At 43.0% G+C, this 22,371-nt stretch overlaps 1 protein-coding gene across 2 annotated transcripts in view; it reads right to left on the bottom strand.

Annotated features, from left to right (window-relative positions):
• Window positions 1-16,430, bottom strand: part of HDHD2 (haloacid dehalogenase like hydrolase domain containing 2) — a 78,923-nt gene extending 62,493 nt beyond the window's left edge. The window contains exons 1-2 of one of the 2 annotated variants that reach the window (XM_033934879.1): window positions 16,283-16,430; window positions 1,210-1,314 (exon numbers count right to left, since the gene is read on the bottom strand). In XM_033934879.1, the coding sequence (XP_033790770.1) occupies window positions 1,210-1,310 (101 nt within the window). In that variant the 5' untranslated portion in view covers window positions 1,311-1,314; window positions 16,283-16,430. The remainder of the gene's footprint in view (window positions 1-1,209; window positions 1,315-16,282) is intronic. The other variant, XM_033934886.1, reaches the window with a different exon arrangement.
• Between the last annotated feature and the right edge of the window lie 5,941 nt (window positions 16,431-22,371).

Raw genomic sequence — 22,371 nt, 5'->3', positions numbered from 1 at the left:
CTTCTACCTCCCTCCAGGTCCAATAGCAGCTTTCCCTTTATCCAGCAGCTTCCCAGCCTCCAACAGTGGCTTTCTCCCCTTCCAGCAGCTGTCAGTACTTGCCTGCAGCAGTGATTTACTTAGGCAGCCTTGGGTCCGTTGCCGCCTCTGAGGAAAGGGGAAGTTGCCGAAGTGAATCACTGCCCTGGCAAGTACAAGAGCTGCTGGGAGGGGAGACAGCCACTGTTGAAGGCTCCCTATGATCTTGTTCTTGCGCACCCTGCACATTCGCGGTCCACCCCCAAGCCAGCACAAACAGCGTTGCACCGCAGGCCCTGCCGCCCAAGACAAGCCGCAGGCCCCTACCCACCGTATCCCGCATGTGGGCAGACTCTCAGCACAGACGCTGCCGATGGCCCCAATCCACACGCTGACCCCCCCGCGCACGCTGACCATCTCCCTTCTACCTACACCTGCAGCTCTCTCCCTTCTATCTGCACTTTCCCCGCGGCGACTCTTCGGCGCAGGCAGGGGTAGGCTGCCAACGTCAGGACCTTCCCTTTCTGAGTCCCGCCTATTTTGTTTCAACTTCCTGTTTCCGCATAGGTGAGACTCACAGAGAGAATGACCGACGTCGGCAGCCTGTCTTGATCGCCCGAAGCTGGGTGGAACAGCAGATTTCCACCAACACCACCAAGCAAGAAATTTAACCGCATCGATCTCGCCGGTCCTGCACAGACTGGCAGGAATTTTCTGCAGACCGGCGGTTGAAAAACAGTGCCCTAATTGTTGCTATTCCCAATTATCTTATAACTCATCTCTAATCTAACATCTAAAAACATACAGACAGTCCCTGAGTTAGCAACACTTGACTTAAGTACGACTCGTACTTAAGAACATGGTCGCAGCTTCATTTGATTTCACTGAGCGATATTTCCAGTGGCAAAGAGTCCTACACTTCTCCTCCAGCAGTTTCAGGAATGATGCAGGGCCACATTTAAGAACATTGTGTGGTTTATGCAATACAGCACGCACAACCACATACTTAGAAGGAACACTGTTAGGGGCAGTTGGTCCTTTTGTCAGCTGGGAGCAGAGGTAGGCAGCAAGAATCTTAAAACCTACAAGTTCTGAGTTACATACAAATCCAACTTAAGAACAGCTTTAAAAACATAACTCATTCTTAACCCAGGGACTGCCTTTATTCGAAAACAGAGGCTTATAACTTGCCTTCTAAGGGCTTCCTGGGCACCAGGCACAGCCAAGTCTTCAATGTGCAATGTGCCACTGAGATCAATCAAAACAGCTTTCAGAGCCCGTCGTGCTGCCATTCTTCTGGTGGGAACCAAAACAAACACAAAATGCAAAGAAACAATTAAGTCTTGCAATAAAAATTATAGTATTACAAAATACAAGTATGCTTTGAGTACTATCATTACCCATACATTGCAGAGGTTAAGTCCCAAAGAAACCCAGACTCTTTGCGACTGTGATAAAAACATAGAAACATGACGGTAGATAAAGGCCAAATGGCCCATCTAGTCTGCCCATCCACAGTAACCATTATCTCTTTCTCTCTCTCACATGCCTATCCAAGGCCCTCTTGAATTAAGATACAGTCTCTGTCTCTACCACTTCTTCCAGGAGACTGATACCTTTCATTAGGCCTAACTAAGAAGTTATCTAGAAAGGAGGCTTAACAAAAGCTTTTTAAATTACACAGGTCCCTTTTCTGTAGTTTTATCTAATAAAGGAACTTGTGTGGCTCCTAGTCCCAACTCTCTCAGTTTGTGGTATGGAGAAAGAGGGAGGACATTCTCTTTCTGAGAGTAGAAGACATATCTTTGGATAAGTATACATTATTTTGCTCTGAGCTTTGATAGGTTTGGGGAGAAAAGCTCAATTGTAGGTTCCCTTCTATAGACAGATTAGATCTTGAGCGCAAATTTACTTAGCTAGTTTCCATAGGATAATAGCTTTTAAAGTTCTACAGTTCTGTAAGCTTGAACCTGCTGCTAGAAATGTTTTCTGGCAGGCAGAGCAGTTTCTGACTTAGTCTCCAATAAAAAATAAAAGCACATTTTATAACTAGTTAAGAATAGAGTACACTTCTCCCTCCGTATTTGCAGTTTCAATTATTTGCGGTTTTTAGTTTGCTGGCTCTTCCCCCCCAATTACATCAGTTTGCATAGAGAAATCGCTGATTCCCAGCACTTTCTTCAACGTGTTTTGCCTCTCCTTCAGGAACAGGCCAGGTCTCCCACCATGTTAGTCGCAGTTTCACCATATTTATGATGGTTTTTAATAGAAAACAGCGAACATATGAAAAAGTTATTCACAGTTTTTCTGTATTCACAGGTCTGTTAATCTCCTATCACAGCGAATACAGAGGGAGAAGTGTATACCTTTCCAATAGTTTTAAAAGTGAAGCGTTTTACCTGAGGTAGAACTTAAATTGAAAGTTAGAAGATTTAGGGATCCTTTCACAAAGTTGCGCTAGCATTTTTAGCGCATGCTACCTGAAAAACTACTGCCTGCTCAAGAGGAGGCAGTAGAGGCTAGCGCGCGGGGCATTTTAGTGTGCGCTATTCCGCGCGTTAAGGCTCTAATGCACCTTTGTAAAAGGAGCCCTTAAAGTTAGAAGTAGAGCTCAAACTGTTTAAAATAAACAGAAAGTCAACTTCTACTGCCCTGATTTACTCTGGCACGTCCCTGATGACATCATCAGAGACGCAGCAGAGCAAATCAGGGTAGTAGAAGGGCCCGAAGCAGCATGTGAAGACTGCTGCACACGCTGCTGGAATCACCAGGTTCGTAGTCGGGACCGCGGGAAGGGAAGGGGGGCGGCAAAGGACTCCGCAGCCACCGCGGCCTACATCACCTCGGGGGAGGGGGGGAGGAGGATTCTCATGCATGCGCACTCCTTCCTGCGGTGCCCTACAGCGCACAGAAAACGGGCGCACGCAGGTGGGAGTGCGCATGCGCGCTTAGGGCTTTATTATATTAGATATATTTTTTATTTATAACTTCTTACTTTTACAATCAAGCATAATACAACTTGAAAAAAGATCAAATACTTCACATTAGAAACAAAATCATAATAAGGAAACAATACTATTTGGTTATTTAGTCCACAATATTAAAGAAAATCAACAGGTAATTAACCCTTAATGAAATTAGCTTACATTATAGGGAAGCCGGTAAAGCAATTTACACATCATTTGTTACGGGTACTCCTCTCTCCTTTAATTCAATGAATTCTACCAGCTATTTGGGTTCAAAAATATTCCTTTCAAGGCCAGGATTCTTGGCCTCAATGCCATGAATTTCTTTCTCTGCCTCTGGGATTTTTGAGACATATCTGGAAATATATGAATTTTAGAACCTAAAAACTGATCATTTAAGTGCCGGAAATACAATCGTATCGTAGTATATATTCCCTATTGCTTTCCAAAGCTAAGGTAACTCACAGGGTTCTCCTTTCTGTAACAACTTCCAGCGAATTCTCCAAAAAAGTTGTTAAGTCCATATCCACCCCTTTATCTCCTTGATTCTCATTAGGAGTAGAAACTCCTAAAGGATTTTTTTTTAATCTGAAGGTAATTAACTCTGACAATAGGAGGTATATTTTCTGGTGGAATACTTAGCATTTCTTTGAGGTATTTCCTAACCATCTCTATAGGAGAGATCACAGGGGATTTGGGAAAATTTTTAAAAAAGTCTCAGGTTATTTTTTCTCAGTTGGTTTTCAAAATTCTTCATTTTCCTAGAAATGTAAGATCTTTCCTTTACCAATTCAAACTCTGTCTGTTTCATTTCAGAGTTTTGTCTCCTGCTTCTCTTTTTCTTTTATTTGAGTGATAGTCAATCCCTGTTGCTCCACTTTGGAAAAGATAGTCCCATAGTCGGTCAATAATGTAGAACAAGATAACTTTAGATTAGCATCCATAACTGATATGACTTGCCATAGTGCCTCCAAATCTATCTTTGTGGGATTTTCCAACACCCCAAATTGTAAGATGCACTCTCCCAAAGCACCTCTCACCTCTACACTGGTGCCAGGTCTTTGTTGGACTTCTCCCTGCACTCCTTCTCCTGACAAGGCAAGCGCTGGGCTCCCTCCTAAGCCGGGTTCAGAAGATTCTATCCTGAAACTCGTCAGCCCCAGCTCTCCTTCCACCAGCATGCTTCTGGGTTGGGGTAGTATTATCCGCTACTCTGGGCTCAATGACACCCTTCCTTGCTTACATGGGTTTGCCCGAAAAAAAATCAGGCTATCCCCCGAATTAAGTATAGCTGAGTCATCTGAGTGGGAAAAAGCCTAAGCAATCGTTGTTTGGACCAAACGCTGCAGGGCTACCGCCGCTGGATGGTTAGAATGGAGGGCTCCCTTTCTCTTCCTCATGTCTCCCGACCAGGGAAGATTATCAGGCAGTGTCAACCAGACAAGGTAATGGAGCTCTCCTCTCAGGCGTCTGCTTCTGACGCCATCTTGATTTTTCTCATCAGAAAGTCAGTTTCTGTCTTGCCATAAGGAACAGAAACCAATGCTGCTGACCTGAATTAGGTGTTAATTAGTTTCTGTGAGCTTCAAAGGGTCTGTCTGGAGCAGTCCCCTACAAATCATATCTATGCTAAGAGAGGAAAAGTCCAAGGCCTAGATTCACTAAACTCACCGATCTGGATCGTTGGGCGATTCTCGACTGAGTTTTGCCGAGCAACCGATTCACAACAGATTCTGCATGCAAATGATCTGATCGGACGCATGCGCACAATATCCTTGTTGGTTGTAGATGCAATTTATGCATGCGCTTGATCTTCGCACAAATGAGCTCAAAATAAAGGGGGGAAGGGTGACTGTAGTTTACTTGCTGGCCCTATGAGTGGACATTTTAAAAGGAATGATTTCAATTTTTGTGCAGCCAGATTATGGAACAGAACACGCTTTAAACCCGTGGGTTAAAACCACAGGCTCACACTGCGCTTTTTGCAGAATATATAAAAAGGGAATTTGTATGCATATGTATAGATATTTGACAGTTTTATTTTGATGGTTGTTTTATATGGGGTTGTAACCTCGATACTGAGATTCAGGGCGGAAGAGAGAAAGAGAGTCGGCAAGGACAGTAAGCGACTGGTCCTCAGCAGTCGTTCATTTTCGGATCAGCAAACCCAATAGGTGTTTCTTCTTCTGCTTAGTGAATCGATGGCTTCCTACTTATGCATGCCATTTTCCCTCATATGAATGGGTGGATCGGATCAGGTAGGAAATTTGATCAGGCAGCAGTTTAGTGAATTGGGTTGGGGAACGATCTCAAAACCAGTAAAACTAGTTTTGCGTTCATCAGGACAGGATCAGAAGCTTTAGTGAATCTAGCCCCAAGTTAGCAATCTTTCTGATAAGAGAGAAAGAAGAAAGAAGAAATTCTCTTTCTGAGAGGAGAAGAGAAGATAACATATCTCTGGGTAAGTATACAATTATAAAAAAATTAAAATTGTGGAACACGTAGACAAACATGATTTAATGGGATGGAGTCAGCATCGGTTCAGTCGAGGGAGATAATGCCTCACCAATTTGCTTGACTTCTTTGAAGGTGTGAATAAACATGTGGATAAAGGTGAGTTGGTTAGTGTATCTAGATTTTCAGAAAGCTTTTGATAAAAGTTCCTCATGAGAGGCTCCTGAAAAAATTAAAGAGTCATGGGATGGGTGGCAAAGTTCAGTTGTATATCTCTATCTCCCTCTCATCTACCCCCATGTCCAACATCACTCTCTCTCCCTTCCTTCCTTGTGCCATGTCAAACCTCTCTATCCCCTTCCATGCACCATCTCTCCCTTCCTTTCCTCCATTATTTGCAATTCCACCTTCTCCCCTCACCATGCAAGTCTTCCTCTACTCCCCCATCTGTCCTTCTCACCCGCCCCTCTCCTCCACCTGTGCCACCAGATTTTCTCCCTCTTACCTCTTTCCTCCAGCGGGCTGGGTTGGAAGGCAGAGGAGTAGAGTTAAGGATTGAAAGCTATATCAAAAAGGTGGGTTTTCAGTCTGCTTTTAAACAAGGGAAAAGGCTTGCCGGACAAACTCAGGTAATTTATTCCAGGCATAGGGGGCAGCTAGATGAAAGGAACGAAGTCTGGAATTGGTAGTGGAGGAGAAGGGTAACGCTAAGAGTGACTTATCTGAGGAACAGAGTTCTCTGGAAGGTGTATAAGGAGAGAGAAGCAAGGAGAGATATTGAGGGGCAACCGAATGAACACATTTGTAGGTTAGCAATAAGATCTTGAACTGTATTCAATGGCAGATAGGGAGCCAGTGAAGTAACTTAAGGACAGGGGTTTTATACTTAACTACACATTTAACTTTTGCTTTAAATATGCAGTAAATGAAAAAGCTTACCACACTTTAATAAAGACCCTGCAGTAGTGCATTTCAAATAAGGCAAAATATTTTTTCACCAATGCATACTGTAATGTCCCCTCAAAGGCATCCCTAGGTTTGGGGCCCAACCTGGTAGGAGCTCTGTGCGCCAGTTCCATTGGTCCCTTTATGTAAGGCATCTGCTGCTGCCACCTGAGGTAGAAGGGTTTTAGCAGGTGATATTTCCCTCCCTTTTCCTCAGGAAAATTCCCACAAACACTTCTTGGAATTTAACTCTTGGATTTTTCAGTCCTTTATGATCTGTGACCTGCACTCATTCTGTATTCACTCTTTTGGAACCTCAGCCCTCTCTTGGCCAAGTCTTGTAACTGCAATAGTTTCAAATCTGAGAGAAACCCCTCCCTCTTCTCTCATGTTACAGAGAGAAAGCGCAAAGAGAATTTCCCTTATTTTAGCTCCTTCAGAATCCCAGCCATCTTTGAACTAAACTCTGCAATTACAGCCTTTCAGCAAATATTTTATCCTATCCAATCCATACTCCACTTTCCTTTGTTTTCATCCTCCACACCCTATCCATAAACTTCATACAGCTTCCCTAGGCTCATTTCACTTGCCCTCTCTAGGCATCAAAATGAGGCATTTGCTTATTAAAACCACTTCCTTTATGCCTGCACAGTTTGTACCTTTCTTTAAATGTACTCTAAACATTTACGTTTAGCTGTTAATACTCGTCGTATTTGTACAATTTGATCACAGCTAGTGATCCCTTCCTACACAGTAAGTTCAGTAATTTGCATATGGCTGTATCTTTTCTCCTATAGCACACACAGATCAGAGTGTGGTTTCTAGGGAGAACAAGAAAGACTACTGATTAAAATATATCTTCAGCTTATCGCCAACATACAAACATGTTCCATTGAAACCCCCCTTTATAGAGCTCTTTATGAAACTCATTGTCAGAGAGCATGGTAAAAAGCAGTTAGTGTGGCTGTGTTGGGATCTAGCTAGGTACTTGGAACCTGGTTGGCCACTGTTGGAAACAGGATACTGGGTTTGATGGATCTTCGATCTGTCCCAGTATGACAGTTCTGATGTTCTTAAATTCCTGGCTGCCCCGAGTAGGCCCACTCTATTGGAAGCTAAGCAGGGTCAGGCTTGGCTAGAACCTGGATGGGAGACCCCCTGGGCATACCACATGCTGTAGGCTGAAGGGCCCTATGTTGGGGCAACAGCAACATAGTGGAGCCATACACTCTGCGGGAGAAGGCAATGGTAAATCACACCTGTACTCTGCCGTGACATCTCAGAGTGGATTCCTCACTGTGCGCGTTGTCATTAAGTGTCTGACTCGGTGGCATGATTCTTCCATCCAAAGTTCATAAAGCAGACCTGGGAAAAGCCACTGCTTATCCCTGGAGATAAGTAGCATTGTATGTCGCGGTTCATAGACAACGGCGCGAAAGACAAAAGCGCGCGCCGACAATTGAGCGCAGCGCGTGCTGCCGCGCCGCTCTAAATTATAGTTTTTAGGGGCTCCGACGGGGGTTTTTGTTGGGGAACCCCCCCAGTTTACTTAATAGACATCGCGCCGCGTTATGGGGGGTTTGGGGGGTTGTAACCCTCCCCATTTTACTGTAAACTGAACTTTTCCCCTAAAAACAGGGAAAAAGTGACGTTTTCAGTAAAATGTGGGGGGTTACAACCCCCCACGCCGCCCACAACGCGGTGCGATGTCTATTAAGTAAAGTGGGGAGGGGGTTCCCCCAACGCCCCCCCGGAGCCCTAAAAACAGTAATTTAGAGTGGTGCAGTGGCGCGCGCTACGCTCAATTGTCTGGGCGCGCCTTTGTCCCGGCGCGCTTTTGACCCGACACCGTATGTCGCAGCTTTTTCCGATTCTGTTATATCACCTCAATTGGGCTCTGTTAGAAATAGGATACTGGGTTAGATGGACTAACCTAGCATAGCATTTATGTTCCAAAATGGAGAATTCTGCTGCTCAAGTCGAAGGCAAGAAAGTCCGGTTCATTGGCCCACTTTTCATCCACACTTACAAGATTTAGCAGCTTAGGTCCATCAGGCCCTAATAACAGTGTGCAGTCAGCAGACATTCCTCATGTTATAAGAAAAAAAAAAAAAAAAAAAAAGAGACCCATCTTCTGCTCAGAGTAATTGTGGGGGCCGGGAAAACTAACCACAAAATCATAGAAAATATTTACAACCCCAATATCCCATGCGACAGTTTAGAATAAAATCCAGTCCACCAGAAAAAAAAAACAACAAAAAATCATTTTATTTACTCGTGAAGCCAACAGTGACCAGCAGCTTTGATAAAAGTCCATGGGAAAACGCTTTGGCCTAATCTGCTGCTACTACTATCACTTCTATAGTGCTGAAAGGCATATGTAGCGCTGTACATTTTGACATTTAATACGTGGATGATCCATGCTCTGAAGAACTTGGACAGACAGACATGGCATATAGTGTTGGGGATGCAGAAGCCAAGGTACACATCAGACATGGTAATATTGTAAATTATAATAATAATAATAACTATTATTTTATACCGCCATAACCAAAAGTTCTAGGCGGTTTACACTAAAAAGAGCTGGACAATTAGCGAAATACAATAATACAGTAAAAATACAAATATCTGTAAAATAGAATTTCAGTAATAAAACTCACCAAGTAATAAACTTATCGAACAAAGTGGTCTTAATTTCCGAAAACTGCACTAGTATAACATAGCTTGCTGAATACATTTATCTAACCAAGATTGTTGCCTACCAGCTTGAAATGCCAGGGTCCTATCTAAGAAGATCTTATATCTACACCCATTAATTTTTGGATAAGCAAATAAGTAGAAGTTTCTAGTTTCTCTTGATGGTCTATGCAACACAAAATGAGGAAAAAGGTAAGCTGGAGACAATCCCGATATCAGCTTAAAGCAGATTCAGGAAAATTTGAATAATTGCCTCCAAAGGCAGCCAATGAAATAAACGATAATATGGACTAGTATGGTTGCCATGTTAGTCCACTTAAATGTACAAAGGTTAATAAAGAACAATATAAATGATATCTTTTTATTGGACTACGGCTTTATTTGCTCTTTGTTATTTATTATATAGAAATAAAAGGTTAAAAACAAAAAGAAAGACCAATTGTCCACGGGTCTGCCTAGATTGGGATTTTTGTTTTCCAACACTCTTTTACATTTGGTAGATGAGTATGAACACAATCTCAATACTTTCTTTCCCCTACAATGTTCTCACTTGTTCTACTTTCCTACCAAGTATGTTTCTCTTTTTCACTTCTTCTGTTATTCCTCACCATCACGCTCTGTCTGTCCTGAGCTTTTTAAAATTTCACCATAGTTTTGGCTGCCACTTCCTCTGCCAAGCAAATATCATATAACACAGAATAGCTCTCATTTCACAAAATGATAATAGCCCCTCTCTCTCTCTCTATATATATATATCTTAACTGCATTGCACAGGAAAAACTTCTACAAAATCTTTAAAAAATGAAAAATGGTTTCCTATGTTATTATTTAATTTCCAAGAATAGAAGAGCTACCATACTGAGACAGACTGTAGGACCGCCAAGCCCAGTATCCTGTTACCAATAGTGGCCAACCCAGGTCATAAGCACCTGGCAAGATCCCAAAGAGTAAAACATATTTTATGCTGCTTATCCTAGGAATAAGCAGTGGATTTCCCCAAATCTATCTTAATAATGGCTTATAGACATCTCTTTAACAAAGAGATCCAAACCTTTTTAAAACCCTGTTAAGCTAACTGCTTTTCACTACATTTTCTGGCAATGAACTCCAATGTTTAATTTCACGTTGAGCGAAGAAATATTTTCTCCGGTTTTAAATCTACTATTTACATGCTCCCTAGTATTTCTGGAAAGAGTAAAGAAATTATTCGCATCCACCTGCTCTGTTATGCTCTACTCCACTCAGTATTTTAGAGACCTCTCATCATAACTCCCCTGAGCTGCCTCTTCTCCAGGCTGAAGAACCCTAGCCGCTTTAACCTTTCCTCATAGAGAAGTTGTCCCATCCCTTTTATCATTTTGTTGCCCTTATTAATTTTTTTCTGCAAGTGTTTACTTCAGTTTGAAATAACGTGACCTTGTGGAATTACCTGTAAACCTACCGAGCTCTATCTTTATAGAGATGATGCAGTATACAAACTTAAGGTTTAGTTTAGTTTATTTTGTGGTTAGAGCAACGGGACGAAAACAAGGCAAGCCAGGGCTGAAATCCCGCTTCTGCCACCAACACTCCTTATGACCTTGGGCAAGTCACTTTATCTCCCATTGCCTCAGGTATCCAGTTAGACAGTAGCTATTTTGGGAAGGAACATATTGTACCTGAAATTATAAGTATTCAGGTATAATACAGTATGTTCCTCTTCTGTTTATACAGCTACTGACAGTGGTGATAAGTTCTATTAAAGCCGATCAGTGAATTTATGGGGTACTATGAAATCTTTGCAGTGCAGCTCTGAAATCTTTTATCTCCACTTTTTATCAGTACTGATAAGGGCACATTTATCAGCTGGTGAGATCAGCCACTTACTACACTAATGCTTCTAAGGTACAAGGTAAACCGAGTAAATGATCTTACCCTGCACAGAAATACTTCACCGGAAAAAAGTCGGCATCATTGCCAAGGACAAATCTGATGGTTCAATGCCAAGGTCACATTTTTTGTGTGGAAATATTTACATACATACGACTATATAGCCTACACTTATTTTATAATAAATGATAAGTACAATAGTATAACCACAAACATCACCTGGACTGTTGTTTTCCTATCTACTGCAATACTCAAGACCCCAAATTACCTATGGCTTTATCCTTGTTTCCCTAAAAGGAAGGATCTGCTGTGCTTATCCCATGGTTTGTTGAGATCCTAAGCTGTATTTGCCCCCCAACACCTCTATCTGGAAGTTGGTTCATGCATCCAATAGGATTTTTTAAGGAGACTTTTGCAGCTTGAAATGCCCTCTTGGAAATGGGTACATTTTGAAGAAACATTTTCCTCTTTCCCCCCCTTGTGGAGTAGAATATGCTTCTATTAAGACAGAACTTTATCTGAAAGTGGGGCTTTGAAGAACCTGTTAAAAAGTCATGATTAGAGGTGGGAAGGATATGCAAAACTCTGTTAACATATGATGAGAATCTGAGAAACATTTGTTTGATAAGTTAAGAGTATGGTACTATCTGTAAACTATACCATACTCGTAGTATGATGGATCTGCAAGGCTGTGGAGTCGGTAGATAAATGTTCCGACTCGACTTCTCAGTTTTTTGTACTTCAGACTCCGACTCCGACTCCAGTACCCGAAATTTCCTCCGACTCCAACTCCACAGCACTGGTTAATTTTCAGATCGTTAAAGTGGAATGTCAAGTTGAGAGAAATGAGCATTTTCGACACCACCTTCTTTTTGCTTTTAAACAAGGTTCTAAGGCAGCAGAAGCTGCTCGCAACATTTGTGCTGTGTATATAGTGGGTGCTATAGCTGAAAGAATCGCTCGTGATTGGTATGCAAAGTTCAAAAAGGGAATCGGTAGATAAATGTTCCGACTCCGACTCCTCAGTTTTTTGTACTTCAGACTCCGACTCCAGGTACCCGAAATTTCCTCCGACTCCACAGCCCTGTGGATCTGTAAACTGGATTGTTTGTGGATAAGGCAAGACTGTGGGGATGAGCCTGAGTAAAATGCCTCTGATGTTTGTGATATGTTTGTTTTTGTTGTAAGTATTGCTTTATTTTATCTTCATGTGATCTACTTAAGTTTTGGGCAAAATATAAATATAATGATTCAAAATGTTGTGTGATCGTGGCACCGAGGTACCCCCCCTTTTCAAACCCAGCAAGCACTCAAAAAGAGGGAGAAAAAGCTTCAGGCTAATGTAGCAGTATAGAACCAAAAGGTACAAATCAAAACTGTTTTTGATACTTTCACTGGCAAAAAAAACCTCCCTCACAGAACAGCTCAGGTTTAAAAAAGGGCAAAGTCACCCGGAGACACGTTCAAGGACTTAGCTGACAAAGGACGACTTGAGCTCCAATGCTGTCACGTCTGCTCCAATCTTCCCAACAAGCTGATCTCAGCGTGGCTGCACTTTTTAAGGCTGTATTGTTTGTTCCCCTAATGAGTCAAAGATTGGTGAAACAAGGTAGCTGTTATTCCTCACCATCTCCCTCTTTTTGGGTGAATGCTGGGTTTGAAGGGGGGGAGGGGAGGGTAACCCAATCACAAAACAGTTTGAATCATTATATGAACATATTATATGTTGTGCGTCCTCATATAATTTAACACAGAATATAAATATATAAAATGTCACTCCTGAGCCAATTCTCCACTAGCTTTTGATGATAATCAATGATTTAATCACACTCTTCCTCCTTTCCTCTCAACTGACAGAGCAGTTAGATTGATTCTTGATCCTACACATCTTTGGATTCTCATTTCTACTAACTGATTGGACGTAAGAAGACTTGAAGCGGTCCAGAGGAGGGCGACGAAAATGATAGGAGGCTTGCGCCAGAAGACGTATGAGGAGAGACTGGAAGCCCTGAATATGTCTACCCTAGAGGAAAGGAGAGACAGGGGAGATATGATCAGACGTTCAAATACTTGAAGGGGTATTAATGTAGAACAAAATCTTTTCCAGAGAAAGGAAAACGGTAAAACCAGAGGACATAATTTAAGGTTGAGGGGTGGTAGATTCAAAGGCAATGTTAGGAAATTCTACTTTATGGAGAGGGTGGTGGATGCCTGGAATACTCTCCCGAGAGAGGTGGTGGAGAGTAAAACGGTGACAGAGTTCAAAGAGTGGGATGAACACAGAGGATCTAGAATCAGAAAATAATATTAAAAATTGAACTAAGGCCAGTACTGGGCAGACTTGAACGGTCTGTGTCTGTATATGGCCATTTGGTGGAGGATGGGCGAGGAGGGCTTCAATGGCTGGGAGGGTGTAGATGGGCTGGAGTAGGTTTTAACGGAGATTTCGGCAGTAGGAACCCAAGCACAGTACCAGGTAGAGCTTTGGATTCTTGCCCAGAAATAGCTAAGAAGAAAAAATTTAAAAATTGAAACTGAAATCAGGTTGGGCAGACTGGATGGACCATTCGGGTCTTTATCTGCCGTCATCTACTATGTCACTGACTCTATCCCCATTCCTCTAGAGAAGTTGGTGGAATGGGTACAGAAAGATGAAAGGAGCCATAGACTGGTTAAAGATCACAGGATCCACACCTTGTACACCAGTGTTTCCCAACTTCTTCAAGCCAAACACCCCCTAAGATGAACAAATTTCAACTGAGAAACCCCAAGCTCTGAGCAGCAAAGATTCTGAAATAGACATTTCATAGTTCAACAGTTAACTAACTGGGCAACAAACATAACAAGTACAGGTTACTGCAACTGGCATAAAGACCCGATACACAGTTGGCATGATCAGTTATATTTCATGCTTTGCCAGATGATACATTATTCTTACAAACCGAGTAAAAATTTAACAATGAGACTTAGACAGGGCCTATTTATAAAAAGGCTCTTCTCCACAAAAGTTGCCCATAGTGATCAATCCAATTTCATCTTTTCTCTGGGAAAATGAAAACAAGAAATGTGGTCATTATTGGAAGTGCTTTTGTTTTTCATAATTAGGCCCAATGAGCCAAGGCACTTTCTATGTACATACTAAATGAAAATTAAAAATAGCACACAGTAATGACGACACAGAAGTAGAACTAGAAGCCGTCTTTGAACTTGCAAGGATTGCAACCACAGCAGCTTAAAGTGAAAGCATGGCCTGTCTTATAATGTGGTGAAATAGAGGCACACATTTGCTTTTAGTTATAATGGACGATCTGGGCTTTTTTAGATAAAATAAGTCTTATGAATCTTGGTTTTAGTGTACTGATTTTCCACAATTGAGTCACTTTCCAGACAGAAGTAGTTTCTCATTTTACATTTGAGAACTATTAGATGAGAGAAGTTGGCTTCACATAAGTATATTGAAGTAAATGGAAAAGCAAAAATTCTGTAAGAGCCATTTTTGTTAGCTGTGGGTATTTTTTTTTGCATTGGCCAATGTACTGTAATATTTCCCAGGTAGGGTTACTATATGTCCAGGTTTCTCCAGATATGTCCTCTTTTCAAGAGCTTTGTTGTTTTGTCAGAGGGGGAGGGGGAAAGGACAGCAGCTCAGCTGACAAAAAAAATTGTATAGGATGGTACTCAAAATCGGAGTAATAATAATAACTTTATTTTTATATACCGCCATACCACAAACAGTTCTAAGTGGTTTACAAGGGAAGAGACTGTTTACAGACAGTGACATTACAGAGAACCTTCCAAATTACATTGGCATGTTAAGTTTAGTCGGGTTTATCTGGAAGTGTTTTAGAAGTACATCAAGGTTGAAGTGGGGTCAGAGAAATTGGAACACACTGAAAGAGGCCAAACAGCACCAGAATGAGGCTTTTAAGAACATAAGAATTGCCGCTGCTGGGTCAGACCTGGGGTTCTTCGTGCCCAGCAGTCCGCTCACGCGGAGGCCCTCTGGTCAAAGACCAGCGCCCTGAGACTAGCCCTACCTGCGTACATTCTGGTTCAGCAGGAACTTGTCTAATTTTGTTTTGAATCCCTGGAGGGCGTTTTCCCCTATGACAGACTCCAGAAGAGTGTTCCAGTTTTCTACCACTCTCTGGGTGAAGAAGAACTTCCTTATGTTCGTACAGAATCTATCACCTTTCATTTTTAGAGAGTGCCCTCTCATTCTCCCTACCTTGGAGAGGGTGAACAATCTGCCCTTATCTACTAAGTCTATTCCCTTCAGTACCTTGTTCGAGGGAGAAGAGGCCCAGTTTCTCTATCTTATGCTGTACGGCAGCTCCTCCAGCCCCTTGCACTGTTTCTTTCTGTACAGCACTTGCTTAAAAGAACCAATGATGTGCCTCCATATAGGGTCTTTGCAAATAAAGAGCAGTGGCAGAATCACCGGTAGGTGAGCTCAAGTGTGCACAGATCCACCCACTCAATAGCAGCACACTGAGATGGCTGGCAGAGGAATCCAGGCATCTCTCCCTCCACTCCCTCAACCCCTAAACCTTTTAAAGCATTGGTTCCCAAACCTATCCTGGGGGATCACCAGCCAGTCAGGTTTTCAAGATAGCCCTAATGAATATGCATAGAGCAGATCTGCATACCTGTCACCTCCATTATATACAAATTTCTCTCATGCATATTCATTAGGGCTATCCCGAAAACTTGACTGGACAGGGTTGTGATTTAGTCTTCAGCTCTTGCTAGTAGGGAGCACCGACTCATACCTGTTGCACATGGCCCCAAACTTCCCCTCTGACCTGATGCTGCCTAAGCAGAACAGGAAGGCTTGGAGCCAGCTTTTGCAACAGGTATAAGAACCTCCAGCATATCACTACAAAAAAGCCATACTCGCCCAGCCTCAGCAATTTTATACACGATAAAGATTTTAAGAATGGACTGGGAGATTGAGGAGTGACACTGTAAGATGCCCGATCGCCAGGGGAGGCAGACATGTCGGGCGAAAGGTGGGGCCGTTCTGTCCCCCCAAAAACTGGGCGCCCGGCCACCCTTCAAGGGTGCTCACGGCGGGTTTGAAAGTGCTCAAATAGCAGCGCACCCTCCCCCCCCCCCCTACCAGGGTATCTTTTTGTACCCTGCCTGGCTAATTCCGTTTGAGCTGAAAGCGCAGCTAAATAAAGTCACACAACAAGCAGCATCAAAAGAGTATTCCTAGGGAGCAGCCCATCTACTCCCCCCCATGTCACACGCCCACGAGTGGGCGTCTGTCTTTTCACTCCCCCTAACTCTCGTCTTGCTCGCAAACACCCCCCACTTCCGCGTCCTACCTTCGAGCTTGTCTTTAAAGTCGCCGTATACGAAGCGCCCCAGACCCTGACGCTTTTCTTACCCGCGTCCCGCCCCCTCTGACGCAGCTTCCGGTTTCTTGTAGAACGGGACGCAGCTGAGAACAAGAATCCAGTCGGGGGGAGTAATTATCGCTCTCGAGCAACTTTGCTGCTGGGCTAATGACGGCGACGTCAAACCAGACAAGTTTCCATATAGGATACGCGGTTGTTTAGCGTCTTATCTAGAGAAGGATACGGGACAAAGTTTTCCCGTCCCGTCCCTCTTTCTGCAAGCCTGGAACACTTTAAAATCATAAGTAGCAACATTCTAGAGCTCAGATTGTGATGTCATAATGCCTCATTCCACCAATGCCTAAGCTCTGTCCTCATCTGCACAAGCCTCAAACACTTTAAAATCATAAGCAGAAACATTCTAGAGCTCAGATTGTGATGTCATAATGCCTCATTCCACCAATGCCTAAGCTCCGTCCTCGTCTGCACAAGCCTGAAACCCTTTAAAATCATGTGTTGGAGGCTTGTGCGGTTAAGGCAGAGCTTACAGGAATGGGGCAGGGCCAGCAACAAAACTCACGGAGACAGGATGGGGACATTGAGTTCCCCCGTGTCATTTTCTAGTTTGAACCCCACTTGTTGGTCCTTTTACTAAGGTGCGCTAGCCGATTTAGCACACTCTAAAAGCTAACATGTGCTAACGCGTCCATTATATCCTATGGACGCATTGGCATATGCTAATTTTTAGCGCACGCTAAAATGGCTAGCACGCCTTAGTAAAAGGACCCCTTGGAGATGTTGATAATTAATTTGGCTTCTTAAACACAAAGGATTCATTACTACAAGTGCATAAGGAGAGAGTATGCACAGTGGCCAAAACCACAGCCTCAGCACGCTGAGCTTGCATGCTCAAACCCATACTGCTCGTGACCCTGGGCAATACACCCAGTTCCAACAGCCCCTCCCTCCCCTCATTAACCCAGGTACACTAGATAGATTGTGAGCCTACCAGAACCTGCGTACGTTCTGGTTCAGCAGGAACTTGTCTAACTTTGTCTTGAATCCCTGGAGGGTGTTTTCCCCTATAACAGCCTCCGGAAGAGCATTCCAGTGTTCCACCACTCTCTGGGTGAAAAAGAACTTCCTTACGTTTGTACGGAATCTATCCCCTTTTAACTTTAGAGAGTGCCCTCTCATTCTCTCTACCTTGGAGAGGGTGAACAACCTGTCTTTATTTACTAAGTCTATTCCCTTCATTATCTTGAATGTTTCGATCATGTCCCCTCTCAGTCTCCTCTTTTCAAGGGAGAAGAGGCCCAGTTTCTCTAATCTCTCACTGTACGGCGACTCCTCCAGCCCCTTAACCATTTTAGTTGCTCTTCTCTGGACCCTTTCGAGTAGTACCGTGTCCTTCTTCATGTACGGCGACCAGTGCTGGATGCAGTATTCCAGGTGAGGGCGTACCATGGCCCGGTACAGCAGCATGATAACCTCCGATCTGTTTGTGATCCCTTTCATAATCATTCCTAGTATTTTGTTCACCCTTTTTACCGCCGCTGTGCATTACAAATTAATTGATGAATAGGTTAGTTTACTAATGACTTCATACATACAGTATGGTTTTTTTTGCGATAGACTCCTTTACCATCTGTAACAAAATTTTATTTTATATCTTAATTACTATGACACAAGAAGCATAGAAAATGGCCTGTAACTTTTGTGATCAGGACATCGATATTTTGAAATTTACCTGTTTTTTAAATTACATTCTAAATTGATTGCAAGCTCGGTAAACTTAGGGGTAGGGTTACCATATGTGTGGATTTCTCCAGACATATCCTCCTTTTGAGTACATGTCTGAGGGTCCAGACAGCTTTTCGAAATCCGGCCCTTTGTCCGGGTTTTGAAAAGCCTCCTCAAATCGCATCGGACAGGGAGTAAGTCCGTGCATGCGCGGATTTCCTGCCCGACAAGGCAGCAGTGGGCGGGATTGGGGGGCAGGTCTAGAGGTCTGGATTTTCTGATTGGAAAATCTGGCAACCCTACTTAGGGGCCATTTTGAGTCTAGACTCAAGCAGTAGAACTTGGATGAAATTCTGCAAGTCACAGATCAGAGGAAGCATCACCAAACTTTTTCCCCTTATTTAACCCATCAAGATGAGTTCCGCTTCTGCCACCATGTGACCATTTTGTTGGAGGTGCTGTTCCATAACAGGAACAAGTGTTCATCTCTTTTATTTGCTCACTCAGTGCACCTCAAACAGCATTAAGACTTTACTAGGCGCCTTGAAGTATGCTGAGTAGGACTGGGAGGTCATTGGAGACCTGAAAATAGTGGCATTGCTAACATCACTTTTCCATATAATCATCACTTTTCCACATAATCATCGCTTACAAAAATGTTAAAAAGAACAGGCCATAAGAACCGAACCTTGAGGCACACCACTGGTAACATCCCTTTCCTCAGAGCAATCTCCTGTCCTGGGGGTGGGGGGTGGGTGGGGCTGGTTGAACAGTTGGCAAATCCTGGGACTAGGGCTTATTTTTGGGGAAACACGGTATAACATCAAAAACACTTTCCCTGTGTATAAGTCTAGTATGGCCCCATTCAGCGTGGGTTCCATTACCAACTGCTGGAACATCCATGCATTCTCTTTGCAGAAAATCTAGGATCTCCCTACTTTTAAATCCCACAATAGGGTTACCCCAATCAACATCTGGCATGTTAAAATCACCTATTAGTGGTACTTCCCCTTTTACAGCTGTATTTTGAATTTCTACTATTAAATCTCTGTCCACTTCTGTTTGTGAAGGAAGACTGCATATCACACCAATGTAAATACATTTTCCATTCCCTTTCCAGATCATCCCATAATCCCTCTTCCTTACCCTGCAAATCCTGCAATTGTGTGACTTTAACATAATCTTTAACATATAACACCGCTCCCCACACCTCCTTTTCTTCCTATCCTGGCTTTCCTGAACAGATTATAGCCGGTATAACTAAATCCCAGTCATGGTAAAGCTTCCCCCTCCCCCAGTTTGTGACAAGTTAACTCTTACATATCTCATGGCTGATTTGCCTTGTGTTCTTAAATTTGCTGTTATTGAGTTCTTTGCAGGTAGTGAAATCCTTTTTTATACCAGTGTAAGAATTCTCTAATAATGTTTCTGATGTTACTGTATAAGAGCTCTTTATGCATCGTGGTTGCCTTTCTAGGTGCCAATAAAGCAGCTAAATTCCGTCTTAATACCTTTTGAGTTTACCCTTTCTAATTTTCAGAACAGGTTTGTCAAGAGGGTAGGTTTCCTGAGTGTGAGTTATTATCTACAGTGCATGATATGAAGATGAACTGTGGTCAGAAGGTGTTGGAGGTGTCTGTGGGATGTCACCAGGCTGAGCGAACAATGTTTACTTTGACATCATTCTCCTCCAACAGAGCACTGAGAAATTCCTCTACAGCAGTGATTCTTAACCATTTTTGAGTCACAGACCCCTTTAAGAATCTGATGAAAGCGGTGTCAGGTCAAAAGCGCGCCGGGACAAAGGCACGCCCAGACAATTGAACGCAGCGTGCGCCGCCACGCCGCTCTAAATTAGTTTTTAGGGCTCCGACGGGGGGGCGTGGGGGGGAACCCCCCACTTTACTTAATAGACATCGCGCCGCATTGTAACCCCCCACATTTTACTGAAAACGGAACTTTTTCCCTGTTTTTAGGGAAAAAGTTCAGTTTACAGTAAAATGTGGAGGGTTACAACCCCCAACCAAACAAATCCTCACTCAGCAGGAAAAAGTATAAAATGGAGAGACAGACCAACTTGTATCTTTCTTCTCATTTCTTTATTGAAAATTCTTCATTAAACATTCTTGCTCCAAGCAATACTGCCCGACGGGACCCGTTTCGCCTACAATGGCTTTTTCAAGGGTTCCAGCAGGGAGCACTCATTTTAGCTTCCTCGTGCATTTGGGGTTCTTTTAGAATTCTCAGACCCCTGGGGATTCTTTCAACCTTGCAGTATTCGGTTAATATTGAGCTGTTAAGTTCTATATTAATCACATTTTTGAGAGTTTTGAAGATTTCATCACTATTGTCAGTATTCAAAGTAAGGGTATTCAAAGAGTCAAAATATGAAGGGGTAGTAAAAATACTCCCCAAAACGTCACTAGAAAAGCTAAAACCAGTTTTCCACGTGCCCGTGGCCATCTTCTTGGAAATTAGTAGCACTGTAATGTGTATTTTTACTACCCCTTCATATTTTGACTCTTTGAAGAGGAAGGTTGACCATTGGATAAGTTTGGGTGCCGTCTTTTTCAAAATGCGTTGCTATCTAGTAGAGTTCTCAGCTATAATTTTTTATTTCAAACAGTTCATAAAGCATCTTGCTGATTTTGAGCAGTTTCTTCCACCTGATCGTCTTTTAGAGTTTCAGGAAATTACTCATAATTTCTTCCAAACCAAGTTTCCAAGTTTATTATATAGTTTGATTAATCGCCTAGTCTACAATCTAAGTTCATGGCTAGATCATTTTTTGATGCCTTCGACATTACGTCCAGGGCATCTGCTATGTCCATAGCCATGAAACGGTTAGCCTAGCTTCAAGTTTCTGATCTTGATATCAACGTCCAGGAACATCTGTAGAATATTTCCTGTTTGGGCATAAAGTAGAGGAAACAACACAAAAACTCACTCGATATCAGCAGAGCATGACTACTCTATCTTCCTCGACTCAGCCTTCCAAGTCTTACCAAAAGCAATCTTATACTCCATATAAGAGGCTCTATCCAGCAACCTCGTCCTCTTTTAAACCTCCACCTCAGAAGACTCAATGACCTCAGATGTCTGCTCCACAAAAATCGACTCAGTCTTTTTGACAGCTTTCTAGAGAGCATAGTCACAATTCATCCTACTCTACCCCCTCCACAACTTTTCAGTAGTCATCTTCTCTTGTAACATCAACATTGGACTCTCGTTGCAACAGATGCTTGCGTTCTAAAAGCCATACAGGAGGGTTACTCCTTGCTCTTCACTCAAATCTCTCCAAGAGTCCTCTTTCAAGTCTCAACAGAGTTCCCTTCTTCAGGAAATCAAAGTTCTTCTGCAACTCAATGCCATAGAGCCAGTTCCCCTTTCTCAGAAAAGCCAGGGGTTCCACTCAAAGTACTTCTTAATCCCAAAGACGATGGGAGGTCTTCGTCCTATTCTTGACTTCCGAGCTCTCAACAAATACTTAATCAAAGAGAAATTTTGCTTGCTATCCCTAGCAACTCTGTACCACTTCTGGACAGAAATGACTGGCAGTGCTATCTAGACCTCAAAAAGGCCTATACTTGCATCCCCATACATCCAGCCCACAGAAAGTACTTTCTCTTTCGTGTCGGACATCATCATCTCCAATACAAAGTGCTTTCTTCTCTCAGAGTATTCATAAAATGCCTAGTTGTAGTAGCCGCAACCCTTCGGACACATGGATTTCAAGTGTTTCCTTACCTAGATGATTGGCTAATAAAAGCTGCATCGCCTCAAGCATTACAGTTAGCTACACAAGCGACCATAAATCTTCTGGGGATAGAAGGAGGGATCTAAGACCCTGATTGGCTTGACTGGGAAGGGGAAGGTCTTCCATTTTGCAGTAAGCAGGAGGAACTGGGCATCCCTCCTGCTGTTAATTATTTTCCAGGTTCAAGGGAGGTTTAGGTTGGTGTGTGTGTGGGGGGGGGGGTATCTGGTGGCAGGAGGGAGTGGGCATCCCTTCTGCTGATTTTTTTTTTAGGAAGGGAGCGGGGGAGCCGGCATAGTATTTTTTTTAATGGGGCAGATTTTGTGCGTGTGCAACACATACACATCTGTGCCATTAAAAAAAGAAAAAAGCCCTAACAGCTAGTGGCAGGAGGCTGCTTTGGGGCTTTCCCCTGCCGCTCAGCTGTTCAGGCTTCCCTAAATTGGCTCTATGCAAGTGTCTCAAGTCTATCTCTGAGCGACTGGTGGGACAGGATTACAGTGAACCTCTGTGCAAATCATTTGCATGGAAACTTGTTGGAACATGAATGACTGTTCCAGAGTCAGTCAAAAAAATT

This window comes from Geotrypetes seraphini, chromosome 1, assembly GCF_902459505.1.
Source record: "Geotrypetes seraphini chromosome 1, aGeoSer1.1, whole genome shotgun sequence".
Classification (NCBI taxonomy): domain Eukaryota; kingdom Metazoa; phylum Chordata; class Amphibia; order Gymnophiona; family Dermophiidae; genus Geotrypetes; species Geotrypetes seraphini.
This window is presented reverse-complemented; position numbering and strand designations above follow the sequence as displayed.